At 49.8% G+C, this 13,949-nt stretch overlaps 1 protein-coding gene across 6 annotated transcripts in view; it reads right to left on the bottom strand.

The window, feature by feature from the left end:
• DNAH2 (dynein axonemal heavy chain 2) overlaps positions 1-13,949 on the bottom strand; it is a 158,803-nt gene that overhangs the window by 35,919 nt on the left and 108,935 nt on the right. For all 6 annotated transcript variants that reach the window (XM_053259994.1, XM_053259991.1, XM_053259993.1 and 3 more), the window contains exon 53: positions 13,102-13,187. In XM_053259994.1, coding sequence (XP_053115969.1) covers positions 13,102-13,187 — 86 coding nt within the window. The remainder of the gene's footprint in view (positions 1-13,101; positions 13,188-13,949) is intronic.

Genomic DNA, 13,949 nt, shown 5'->3' with positions numbered 1-13,949 from the left:
TGCTCAAAGTGTCCGCCTGAACATTGAGGGAACCCTATATATGAACTGCCTGAGGCGTTATCGCATGTGGCACACACCAATGCCAAAGGTCCAGAGACAGAAACAGAAGGCTCTGCAATGACATGCCGCCCTGTTGATTGATGTAGGCTTTCACCACTGTATTGTTGGTTTGTATGGTCACTGCGTAACCCCTGATCATGGGTAAGAAGCCTTTGAGAGCATTGAAAATGACCAACAGGTCAAAATAATTGATGTGTCGAGTCCTCTCTTTGTGGGACCAGTGTCCACTCAGACAAAGTCCATCCAGGTGTGTCCCTCAACCAAGCTCTGATCTGTCTGTCGTGACCACCCATCGGGCTTGAGGGGTTTGAAAGGGAGTACCAACACTCAAATGCCAAAACTCCATCCACCACTCCGCCGTTGCCTGCACCCATCGAGGGGGCATGCATTCTAGATGGCCCAGATCCTGAAGGGGATTGAACACGTCCAAAAAGAGCCAGCATGGTGTAGCAGTTAGAGTGCTGGACTAGGACCGGGGAGACCCAAGTAAAGACCCTCGGTGCGGTAGTGAGGCTGAACGGCAAGGCCTTGAATTAATAGGGGATCCCACTGATCTGAAAGCACAAGAAGCACTGATGCTGAGGGCGTATCAAAACGTGATAGTACGCATCTTTTAAGTCCAGAGAAACCATCTACATGTTATTTTCCAGGATGGTCATAATGGCCGGTACAGAACGTATTCAGAACCCTTTGTAGACCAAATGTTTGTTCAGGGTCCTTGAGGTCTAGTATAGGGCACTGGCCCTGGTCTGGTTTTGGCACAAGGAAGTACTGGGAATAGAACCCGGGGCTGTCGGGGTTGGCAACTTTCTCAATCGCATCCTTTTCCAGGAAAGCAACGACCTCCTGGTCCAACTCTGGAGTGCAAGGAGTCACCACGACCCCCGACACCGGCTGTGGACCGCAAAACTCAAGGGCATATCCCAAACGTGTAATTGTAAGGATCCACTGGTCCATAGTCACTTTGTTCCATCTGTCCGATTTGGGGGCCAGGTGTGTCCTGAAGCACCCCAAGTCATTGCTTATTTTGGAAGGTACTCGGGTGCTGTTTCTGAAAGGCTTGCTTACCAGGCTGGTTGCCCGACTTGTATCGTGCCTGGGGCTTGTTGGCCCGAAGGGAACGTTCTGAAGGTGACTGTTGTCTCGAAGGGGACTTCTGCAATTGATAAGGTGACCACTTAGCAGTCTTCTGCGGCTTGGCAGCTGGGGAGGCATAGGACATGGAATGCCCCGTGCTCCTCAACTTCTGGACTTTCTGGAGTGTGTCATCAGTCTGTTCAGAAAAGCATGCTAGAGCCCTCAAAGGGCAAGTCCTCAACCCTTGTGCGGGCCTCATAATGCAGCACTGATGAACACAGCCACACGTGTCGTCTGAGAGCCACAGATGTGGCCATCACCTTAGCCGCACATTCCACCAAATGCCGGGCTGAATAAAGTTCTTGTTTGGCCACCTGAATGGCCTCACGGGCAAACAATTTTGCCAGATCCCTCTTGTCCTGTGGGAGGAGGTCCAGAAAGGGACTCGCCTTCTCCAACAAAAAATGATATCAGGCATTATAGGCCTGATAATTGGCCACCCTCAAATGTAGGGCTGAGGCAGAGTAGAGTCACCTCCCGAAAGAGTCCAACTTTCTGCCCTTTTTGTCACTCAGCGCCGACTGGCTGTGACCCGTGGTCCATTGTAGAGACACCACCACGATGACTGAATTCAGGATGGGGCGGTTCTTCAAAAAGCATTTATCATCATCTAATTGCACCCTATAGAAATTCTCTAGATGCTTGTTAGGCTGGGAAAGCATTGTCAGTTTCTTCCAGTGACCCCGGATGACTTTTAACAAAGCTGGGTTCAGGGGCAACATGGCCGATATCTTGGCCTCAGAATCAATGAGGCTGAACAACGGGTCCAGCTCTCCCTTCTGTTGGTTACCCAGGTTCATGCCTAGGGCTGAAGCCATTCATGTCACATATGCTGTGTACAGTTTGAGGTCCACCGACGTCTCAAGAGAAAGGCTCAGTGGGAGACATGCAGGCGTAAGATCTCGTGAGAGAGGGAATAGAAATGCTGAGTCAGGACAGCCTGATTGGCTGCCGGTTATCTCGAGCCCTATATCAAGCAAACGCTGTTCCTGAGATGGTACTGTCAGCAACGTTGCCTATCGCAGACAGTGTTCCTCGTGCTTATAATTGTTCAACCTTTCTTGTTTCAGCCTGTCTTCCTTCTGTTCCTTCCTTGCTCCTTTATTTCAGTTATTGCTCAAATGTAGTAGAGGGGGGTACCTAATTTAGTTTCAAGGGGACTTTATTTTGTTCCTACTACTTTATCTTTGAGAGTCAGCCTTCGCTTTCGTCGTGCAGCTAAGCTGCTACTTTCTTATCTACAGAACTTCTATCTTGACTCACCAAAGTGGAGCTGGAGGGACCATAAATTCTGTCGGGTCAGCCGTGCCAACATATTTACAACAGATGCCTCGGAGCCATAGGGATGCCACTAAGGTTGCAAACACCTTCGTGAAGACCCATGGCACAGAGGAAAGGCCGAAAGGAATAGCGGCAAACTGATAATGCAGGCCGGCGTATTTGAAACGTAAGAGCTTTCAACTGTCCAGGTGTATTGGCACATGAAGGTAGGCCTCCTTCAGATCTTTCGATGTTAATACATCCCAGTGGTGAGGGGCCTCTGCCCCTGACCTTAGGGTCTCCATGCAAAAACACTCGCGTCTGATGTACTTGTTCAGACATTTGAGGTCTAAGACTGCTCTTCTGGAGCCGTCCTTTTTTGGGACGGTGAACAAGATAGAGTAGATGCCCCCTCTCTCTTTGGGAGGGGGAACAGATTCCACCACACCTATCTCTAGTAGATGACTAATTGCATGCAGCATTCCTGCATGTTTTGTAATGGAGCGGGATCTGGGAGTTAGAAGGAACCTGTGGGGAGAAAGGAGCATCGGTCACTTACCGTGAAGGCTTCTGCCAGCTGCTGTTGTGGAAGACATCTCTGAGTTATAATCCCGAGCTCACTCCAGAGAGGCAGGACTATGCTAATTAGCTTTAAGCCTATAAAAGCCTCAGGAGGATAGCCCCTCCCAGTTTGTTGATCAAGCTAAGCTACTAGAGAAGGAAGAAGCACAAAGTTGTTGTTAATACAGTAGCTTGTACAGGAAGACCCAGTAGCCCAGATTTCCCGGGTGGGTCAAGATGTCTTCCACAACAGCAGCTAGAAAAAGCCTTCATGGTAAGTGACCAATGCTCCTTTCTCTCTCTCTTTTTTTTTAAAAATTTTTTATTGGTTTTTACAATATCTTAACAGTCCAATTACATTTAATTAAGTAAATATTGACTTCCCGCTTACCAGTCTGCACGGTTCATATTAGCTATACAAATCTACCATTGCTATAATAATTCAAAACTCGAATTATCAAAACATTGCAAACTCGATTTTACCCTAACCAACCAGCTGTTGTTACTAAATTTCAAACCCTGCTGAAAGGTCCATATTGGAAAAATAGTTCTTTAAGTAAAGTAAGAATGGCTCCCAATCTTCTTTGAAACATTCCGGGTTTTCATTCCTTATGAGTGCTGTAAGTTTTGCCATCTCAGCGAATTCCAAATTTTTTATCAACCAATCTTCTTTTGAGGGCATTTTATTATCTTTCCATTTCTGTGCAAATACTATTCTAGCCGCCATGGTTGCATACATAAAAAATGTTAAATTTCTTCTGGAGAACTTTCCTTGCGTTATTCCCAGCAGGAAGGATTCTGGCCTCTTAGGAAATGTCATTTTAAAAATTTTCTTCAACTCATTATATATCATATCCCAAAAGACCTTTGCCTTCCCGCATGACCACCACATATGAAGAAAGGTTCTTTCACACTGTCCACATTTCCAACATTTGTTTGGAACATTTTTATACATTAATGCTAATTTTTTCGGTGTCAAATACCACCTGTACATCATCATCTTATAATAATTTTCTTTTAAAGTATAACATGCAGTGAACTTTAAATCAGTTTTCCATAATTTTTCCCAAGCTGCCATATCTATATTGTGACCCACATCTTGAGCCCATTTTATCATAGTCGTTTTAACCACTTCATCTCTTGTCTCCTCCAAAAGCAACAACTTATACATCTTAGAGACTAATTTTTCATCATTTTCACACAATTCCTTCTCGAATCTTGACAATTGATCCTCAAATCCAACTTTAAGATCCTTCTTGTAAATTTCGTTTAGCTGATGATACTGAAACCTGTTACTAACCAAATTTTGTACTCTGATTAGGTTTTTTTTAATTTACCAGTTTACCTCTCTTGAAAACATAACAAGTCCCTATAGGTACCCCATTCAGATTGCATATTGATCTCTTTACGTGCCACCAATGCTCCTTTCTCAGCTACTGTTGGAAGACATCTCATGTGGGACATACCACAGCTTAAGGACCCTGGGAGGGAGGCATCCTGGCTACTGGGGAGGAAGAACGTGCTGGAGAACACTCCTGTCAAATGCAGCCTGGGAAGAATGCAGCAGGTCAATTTTATAATGTTTTGTAAAAGTCGAGGTGAGGACCAAGTAGCTGCACAGCATATTTCTTCCAAAGGAGCATTGGTAGAAAACACCGCTGTTGTGGCTGCTGCTCTGGTGGAATGTGCTGTGATCTTCAAAGGCGTGGGTAAGTGTTGTACTTCATAAGCCAAAGCAATGCATGTTTTAATCCAGTGAGCTACAGTAGTGGAAGATACCCTCTGACCCATGGTGGAAGGCAAGAACGAAACAAATAAGGAGTCTGTGGCTCGGAAGGCTTTAGTCCTGGAAAGGTAAGTCTTCAAACAATGCTTGACATCCAATTTATGCCAGTCTTTCTTTTTTGGATCGGATGGATTAGGACAGAATGATGGTAGGATCAAGTTCTGTGACCTGTAGAAAATGAACGCCACCTTAGGTAGCACCGATGGATCTGGGATCAGTGAAACAGAATCCGGCAATATAATGCAGAACTTAGGGTGAGCTTACAGAGATGTAAGTTCTGAAATTCTCCTGGCAGAAGTAACTGCAATGAGGAAAGCCAGTTTCATGGATAAAATCCGCAGTGAAATTGTATGTATGGGCTCGAAGGGAGGAGCGTGGAGCATCCTCAGCACTTTGTGAAGGTCCCAGGTCGGGAACCTGTGCACCACTGGTGGAGAAGTCAGCGTAGCCCCTCTTAGAAATCTTTTCAGATGGGGGTGAGAAGACAAGTCTTTTCCCTTGAATGACGCCAGGAGAGGTTCCAGCACAGCTGCATGTCGCTTGACAGTGTTGGCGCTGAGACCCTTGTCTAAGCCCTCCTGTAAGAAGGATAGAAGCTCTGGTAAGGAGCATGCTTCTTAAGACAGCTTCTGGCTACCACACCAGTGTAGAAATACTCTCCAAGTAGATTGGTATATTTGGTTCGTCAACGAACGTCTAGAAGCCAGGAGCGTGTTCAGGACGCTTTGTTCATACCCCAGGCAACAGAGGATGTTGCGCTCAATCGCCAAGTGGCAAGCCTGTACCAGCTGGGATTGTGGTGCAGAATTGGACCCTGGCTGAGAAGAACATCTGCGTCCAGCAGGAAGATTGGCCCTTCCTCCGCAAGATGTAGAATCTCGGCGAACCATGGACATCTGGGCCAATACGGGGCGATCAAGATGACCTGTGCCCTCAAGAGATGAATGCACTGCAACAGCCGGCTCAGGAGTGACACCGGGGGAAAGGCATACATTAGATCCGGAGGCCACAGAGCTGACATGGCATCTGCTGCTTCTGCTTGGTGATATGGGAACCAAGCAAAGAAGCGTGGTAGTTGATTGTTGAGGCTGGAAGCAAAGAAATCTACTAGTGGGCATCCTAGCTTCCTGGTTATTTGCCCAAAGACTCTGGGATTGAGCTTCCACTCTGCTGAATGTAGCTCTTGGCGACTCAACCAATTGGTCTGTACATTGAGTGACCCGCTGATGTGGTGAGCTGCCCTCCCTGTCTGTTGACATGCACTTTGGCTATTATGTTGTCCGTATGGAGTAGAATGTCTTTTCCCTGTACAAGGGGCTTGAAGGCCAATAGGGCCAAGCGAATGGCTCTCAGTTCAAGCCAATTGTTACTGTGTTTTCTTTCACCCGAGATCCACAAGCCCTGAGCTAAGTTGGTCAGGCAGTGTGCCTCCCAGCTGTGGAGGCTGGTGTCTGTTGTTAGGATGACTCTGAGTGGGTCCAGAAATGGCCTCCCCCGGTTCAGGTTGAGGGGCTTCCGCCAGCACCCCAGAGAGTCTCTCACCTGCTGTGGGAGGAAAACCTTCCTGGGGCACTAGTCTGCGATGTCTTCCTGAAAGGGCAGCAGGAAGCATTGTAATGGGCGAAGAAGAAAACGCACCATCAGATCCAAGAGCTGGGCAAGGGTCATGACTGGAATCTTTGGGTGTGATAGCACCTCCTGTATTAGCCCAAGAAGCTTCTGACTGAGGGGTGGGCATAAACCTGTTCCCTGGGCCAGGATGTTAGTTAGATTTCACAGCCATGTAACACTGTCTCTAGTACCCACTGGTCTGACACGGAGGCCTTCCAAGCATGAAAGAATCGAGAGAGGCGACCTCCTACTCCCATCAAGTCACGGGTTTTGGCGCAACTTGGCCTGCTGTCCAAACTGCTGCTGCTCGGAGGCGAGTGGTCTGTTATTAAACTGCAGTCTATTCCAATTGTTGCGGTGGGTCCAATTGTCCCTGTCCCTGTCATTGTTGTGATAGTAGGGTCGAAAGGACCGAAAGGGCGGATTGGTTCTTTTATATGGCCATTTGTCATCCTTCCTTATGGCTGACAGAAGAGCTTTTTTCTTATCCTTCATTTCAATCAAGATGTCCTTGAGGACCTCATCCCCAAATAGCTTGGTTGCTGCAAAAGGAACTGCGGACAAATTGGACCGCAATGCTGTGTCCACTTGCCAATGCTTCAGCCAAAGCGTGCGTCTGGCCACCACGTTATTCACCATTGCCCGGGCTCCAAAACGCACGGAATCTAGCATTGCATCCACTATGAATGCTTGAGCTTTCTGTAGTTTCAGGATGGCTATTCGCTCCTCGGTCTCCATCACAGCTTTTAGAAAGAGTGTAAAATCTTGGCTTTCTGCCCAGGCTTTTATTTGATTGTCTCTGCTGCTGTTCTTTGTACTCTGTATTGCTTTTATGTTTTTGTTTTAAATTTTTAATCAGATTTGTTTTATATTTTTAGCTTAATATTTTAATTGTGTCTTTTTTACAATCTTGTTTTTAAATTTTGCTGTAAACCGCCAGGATTGTTTTAATGAAAGGCGGTATATAAATTTAACAATCAATCAATCAATCAATCAATCTGCCTCTGCCTGGCTGGTTCCGGTGGAGGAGACTGCAGCAGTTTGTCCGTCCACAGCAAGGATGCTCTAGAGACGATGGAAGCCGCAATGGAAGCTTGCACAGCGAGAGAAATACACGCATTCTTTTTTAGATGAAACTCAAGTTTCTTTTCTGTTGGGTTCTTAAGAACTGACTCCCCATCTCTGGGGAGGACCACCCCCGATGTGAGAGCTGCGACATGTGCATCTACCGGAGGGGTCTGAAAAATATGAGTTGCTGTGGCCACAAAGGCATAGTGCTTGTTTGTCAAAGACGAAGTCTTCTTCTGCACAGTGGGTGCTTGCCATTTCTGCTTCAGAACCTCAGTGAAAGTCTCAGGTAAGGGAAATAAGAGCTCTGGTGATGAAGTAGTCGGTAGCACTAGAGATTCCCTTGTAGGGTTTGCATTACTCAGTAATCCTTTAAACTTTAAACTGCGCTCCTTATCTTTATTCACCTTATTTTTATGTGTTCGTTTATGTTTATGAGTCTTCTTTCTCTTCTTAGGTGAGGAAGAGAAGGAGCCAGACCCCAAAGAGTCTGACGCAGAAGGAGGAGAGGCGCGGGGGTGCCCTCTGCGCCTGTGGCGTTTCCTGAGCAAACAATGGCTCTCTAGAGTGGTAGAAATCATGGATGAAAACCACTGGCGCCACTCATCGGAAAGTTCCCCCTCGGGAGGTGGGTGTGGCACAACTGGTTCCCTGGGTGGTTCTGCAGGTTCTGACCCTGCCCCACTGCCGGGGAGACCGGCCCACCTTGCTTCTGACTCACCGGGAGCAATGTTGGTGGACGACGAAAACAGCCCTGTTGAACAGGCGCCTGCAGTTGTGTCGGCGGTAATTGGAGTGGACCCGCGAGAGGGGCTCCCCCGCCTGGGTTGGTATCCTCCTCCACCTCGGATGACTCAGAGACCTGAGGGTGCGTTGTTGCTTTCCTCGCCCCTGAGGAACTTGGTGCTGCCAGGCCTGCACCTGCTGCTGAGCGTCGATATCAGGGGAGACTGGCCGTTTTGTGCCTTCGCACACTTTTTTCAGTTACAGCTCCCTGCTGGCAGTCCGCAGAGCCCTGTGGATCGTCTCCCTCAGCCGCGCCCAGCACAGACACAGTGGTCCGGGGCGGGCCGTTTTCCTCAGCCAGTACCTGCACGCAGTGGTGCAGGGACTTTGCCGCTTTCGTTTGTGCAGCAGGCTTTTTTGTTTGGGGCATAATGCCCTGTAAAACGCCGGCTCTCTAAGGCTCCATTAGGCAGGGAAGAGAGAGCTAACAAGAGTAGGAGGGAACAGAAGTGGAGGATGTTAGCAGCAAGGAAGCGGGAAGATTGGGCGGTCAAAAACAAAAGCGGGAAAGATCGAGGTGTTTTTGTTGTTGTTTTTAAGGCTTGAAAACAGTAGGAAGAATAAAGGTTTGAAGGGGAAAAAAGGAATGAAATTCCCAGTAAAGAAGAGGGAAGAAGCGGAAAGTCTTGTTCACTGTCCGCTCTGGAGCTCTAGCAGCATAAACTAAACTGGGGGGGGGGGGGGAGCGCTATCCTCCCGAGGTTTTTAGAGGCTTAAGGCTAATTAGCATAGTCCTGCCTCTCTGGAGTGAGCTCGGGATGATAACGCGCACGAGATGTCTTCCCACAGCAGCTGAGAAGGGGCGTCCAACTCTATCTTGTATCCGTGCTGTATTATTTTTAGCACCCAATTGTCTGTTGTAGAGGACTGCCAGGCGTGTATGAAGTCCGATAAACAGCCTCCTAGCCTGTTGGAAGACAAGTCATTGTTGTGGCTTTTGCCGCTTGGTTTGCATGGTCTGCTGCCCAGAGTTGCCAAAACCTCTGTATGCGAAACACTGCCTACCCCAGGAACCTCTCTGACCTCTGTGGAATCTATACCGGCCCCTGAAGGGGCGGGAGCCCCAAAAGGGCTGAAACTGCTGGAAACTTCTTTTCAAGAATGGGCCCTCGGGCTTATGATTATTAGAAGGCATGGTCTTTCTCTTGTCCTTTGATTCTATGAGGATGTCCTTCAAGGCCGCTTCGCCAAAAAGTTTAGTCGCATCATAGGAGACCGCCGTGAGATTATTCTTGTAAATGTAATCTACTTGCCAGTTTTTGAGCCACAAGTGTCTCCTGCCAATCACCGAGGCCGCTGATATGCGGGAGAAAAACCTAATCGTATCCAATGTTGCGTCTGCAATGAAAGCCTGAGCTTTCTGTAGTTTAAGCAATTGTTGGCATAGTTTGACAGGATCAGACCCATGCTCTTGAAGAACGTCATCTAGCCATAAAAGCGAGGCCCATTAAGACTACTGACGCCGAGGCTGCTGATCAAATGACAAAGGAGGAATTATCATGAACTGTCTTGAAGGATAGCTCCGCCTTTTTATCTGCTGGGTCCTTGAGGGCCACCTCACCATCTCTAGCGACCAGTGACCCCGACAATTGCGTGATCAGCGCATCTGCATTAGATGTTCGCAGTAAATCAGAAGCTTCCTGCTCAAAGGAATAAAATCAGTTAGCTACATTCATGGGTTTCCTGTTTGTGGCTGGTAGCAATCACTCCTGCTTGACTACCTCAGCAAATAAATCAGGTAGAGGCAGAAGCATGTCTCTCGGTTTTGACCTTGGAATTACTAGATCCCCTTTTTCAGCTGGCCCAGGTTCAGCAGGGACTTTTGTCTGAAGACCTACAGTTTTAACAAACCTGGACATGAGGGGGTTAAAATCTTCTGCCACAAACAAATGTTGTGAGACATTAGAGACATCAGGTTCCTCCCCCCCCCCACCAACCACTCTCCTTCCTCCTTATCAGGAATGGGGTCCTGTTCCTGATCCACGGAGACAGGGCCCTTAGGCTCCTCTTTGAACTCAGAGTCCAGATCATGCGACTGAACAGTGGCAGCGCGTTTCCTGGAGGGGGCTAACGGCCTAGGATTAGACGGCTTAAGGATCCCCTGAGTCACAATCTGAAATGAGACAATTTATTCTTTTTTCTCTTTTGAGTTTTTTGCGTTTGGAGATGTTTTTGCTTGGCCATCCACTTCTTGTGGGAGGGAGGACTAGCAGAGTCACTAGATGAAGACTCAGATGAAGTCATTCTCTTTTTGGACTTCTTTTTGGTGATCTAATCTGGTGAATCCTGTCCACAATTGCATTGCGAAACAAGGCTTGCCACTCAGGTGGCACCGCTCTTGGAAGGGAAAGGGAAGTGGTTTCAACACCTGCACTCTGATCCCCTACACTCCCTAGGCAGCTCTCTTTTGCATATTCATCCCCCTGAAGGCCCCCCATTACTTTCCCTGATTTGGAAGCTTCAGCTAGCTGTTGCTCATTTTTTGTCCTTGAGACAAAATGGCAGCTGTTTCTGAAGTTTGCGCCACTATCTGTGAGGGCCACCATTTTGCTAGCACCACCCTCCAGAGTTAAAACTATCACCCTGATCTCCTCCAAAGAAGGGGGAGAATTAGCTAAAGGGACCCTCAAAAATTTTACTTGCCGGTCTGAATCGAGAGCAAGAGGCTTCTGCTGGGCGTTTTGCTCTGAAGAGAGAGCAGAGGGGTCCTGCTGGGCGTGCCGGGCTGCCGAAGAGCACGTCTCACAGCCTGAAGGCAGGAAACACGCGGCAGACCCGTGCGGGCGGCTCTGAGGCGGCCGTCGCTGACGCTATGGCAGTTAGTGGCATGGGTGGCTGGGAAGCAGCCGTGACTGCTGCCAAAGCTCTGGGGGGCGTCTGAGTAGCAGCGGAGACTGCCGAGAATGGCGGCTCTGCTAAGAGGGGGGGGTCTCCAAACCCCCAAGAATTGCCCGGTCCAAAGAACTTCTGGTGGGCTCCGCGCGGCAGCAGGATAAGCCTGTACGATGCCCCAAACTCCATACAACAAGGGAGGAAAGTGGGGGAAGGGAGGAGAGGGAAAGCAAAAAGAGCGGTAACGCCAGAAGGGATTTGTTGGTTGGTTGGTTGGTACAGACAGGAGACAGACGAGGACAAAACGTGGATTAAGGTGGACAAGGAACTAGGATAACCAGAAAACTGAGGTGAATAGCATTAGAAACTGAGACACACACAAAGAGGCGGGTCTCACGATCAGTGAGACCCGCCTCCAGAGGGTTTGCGGGGAAAGTGAGCTAAGCCCGCTCTCCCCGCAGACGAGCAGGGAAACAGCCCTGGGCAGCCGCAGTGGCCGCCCACATGGCTGCCGGCTCTGTTACAGGGCCAGCAAGGACTGTGGGAAGCTCCAGCATGCCCTGCACGAGCGCGCAGGGCATACTGGAGAGACCCCTGAGCTGGGAGGCTGCTTTTTAGCCCCCCGGTCGGGGGTCTACCCGTGAGGTGCCACAGCACGGAGCTGCGCTGCAGCAACACACGAGCACAAAGACAGGGTTAGTGGAGCACTTGCTCCGCTAACCTCGGCTAAGGGCAGGGGCAATTAAGCGGTTTACACGACCAGCAAAAATCGGGCTAGGGTCTCCTAGCCTGATTTTTGCTGGTTGTGAGAATAGCCCCAAAGTTTGCTGCCTAGAGCTATCGAGGACAGAAAGAACTGGGGCGAGGTTATCCCCATCAGCCCCAAGTGGGTGTATCTTTCTAGTTTTAACCTAGCCAATCTGTCCTGCCTTGGACCTAGTGGAGGAGGATAATCCACGAGATGTCTCTGTCAGTTAGCAACCGAGAAAACGCTACTGCGCGGAGTTGCAAAGCAAGTTCATTGCTTGAAGCCCTTGGGAGAGGCAGGACTTCTCATTCTGGGGCCCCCTTTCCCACAAGCAGCACACAGCCCACCAAGCTGCCTCGACTGATCCTCTGATCCTCGGCCCCTTCCTCACGTCTACCTCACAGCTACCTCTGGCACATAGGAAGCAGCCTTCTAGCGAGTCAGACGCTTGGTCCATCTGGTTCAGTTTTGTCTACGCTGACTGGCAGCATTTCTTCAAAGTTTCAGGCAGGAGACTCTCCCAGGTCCTTTCCAGATTACACACTACAGCAGGGGTAAAATGCTTTGGCTTGGCAGGATTGTACTGAAAACAACCCCCAGAATCTCAAACTCCTACAACGGGATAAAACAGCTACTTTTTTGCGACACACATGCAATGTTGTAGCACTATAATGCAAAGATAAAACCCAAAAGAAGGCATGGGAAATGTGAACAGCACCTTGCTGTCAGCGCAGGGCCTGTGGTGTCACAACACAGGAAGTACGGAAGCACACTTTGCAGATCCTTAGTGACCCTGCTGTAGGGCTTAATCTGGAAAGCGCCCCAGCCCTCCCTGGAGATGCTGCCAGGGAGTGAACCTGGCACCTTCTGCATGCCAGGCAGAGGCTCTTCCACGGAGCTAAGGCAGGCCTTGCTTATCAAAGAGGACCAATCATGCCGGCTACCTCATGACCAGCTCTCCGCCTCGGGACTTCTCCGTAATTTTTTCCACCCCAACTGGCAACCCATTCCTGACTACTGTGAACTGCCACGTGTGCCTGCACACACAGCCTCACAGAGCAAACCGTCACCGTGAGCAACAGGTGTGTGGAGCAGGAGATGGGTGGGCCTGATGGTCTTCTCTGCCCCTGACAGGAGAGGGCTCGGTCTCCAAGGAGGAGGGGCTGGCTATGAATTCCTGGCCCAGAAGCAGAAGAGACACCCCTCCCCATACCCCCGTGGGCTGCTCATGGGGGCCCTGGGGCGGCTCTACCTGAAGCACTCATGGATCCAGAGGCGTGTCAGGCTGGGCTTGGTGTCGTGGAAATCCTTATGAGCCCGTAGCATGCCCTGGAACACCTGAGCAAGGGGGAGGAGAGAATCAGAGTGGACCCCAGGCCAACTGCCGGGCTGCAGGCACCACCCCTCCCATCTGCCTCCCCATTCAGGCAGCTCACAAGCGCAGAGGGCACCCATCAAGCGGCACCTGCCCTAGTGCCTGTCCAAAGGGAGGGTCACAACAGCCCAGCTCACCAGCCCGTTTGCGGAGGGAGAAGCAGCCTTCTGCTCACAAAGCCATTTTTGCAAACCATTGTCTCGTGCAGGGAGGAATCGAGAACAGTGAGGCGGGGGGAGGAGCTTAATGGCAGAACAGAACTCTGGGCCTTCATCTGAGGAGCCCCGTTTGGGAGCTCCTGCTCCAGACCAGAGGCCAGCAGCAGCCCCAAGGCACATAAGGGCCCTTCTGAGCCAGTCAGCCCCGCGTGGTGCCCCCCAGAGGTGAAAAGCCTCAAAAACCATTTCCCCCACCCTGCCCCCCTGCCCAGGTGAAAAGGCACAGAGTGCAGTCCGTGGGCGTTTTGTCAGAATGGCTGCTGAGCTGACACCCACTCAGGAAGAAGAAAGACCCCCCCCCAGGTCCGCCCCCATGGCGGCTAGTTGATTGCTGCGGAGCAGAAACCAGGGTGGGGGGCAGCTGGCAGAGCCCAGCTGGTGTGTGTGTGCAACTTGGCGGCTGCCCTTTGATGTGTGCGAGGAGAGCTCCGGGGCTTGGGCCGGGGACAAACATTCAGCGGCATTTGATGTCTACAAACTCTCTCCAAAGTTCCCGCGCCTATTTGA

Source organism: Hemicordylus capensis, chromosome 6 (genome assembly GCF_027244095.1).
Source record: "Hemicordylus capensis ecotype Gifberg chromosome 6, rHemCap1.1.pri, whole genome shotgun sequence".
NCBI lineage: Eukaryota > Metazoa > Chordata > Lepidosauria > Squamata > Cordylidae > Hemicordylus > Hemicordylus capensis.
Note: the sequence above shows the minus strand (reverse complement) of the source record. Positions and strands in the feature narration are given on the sequence as shown.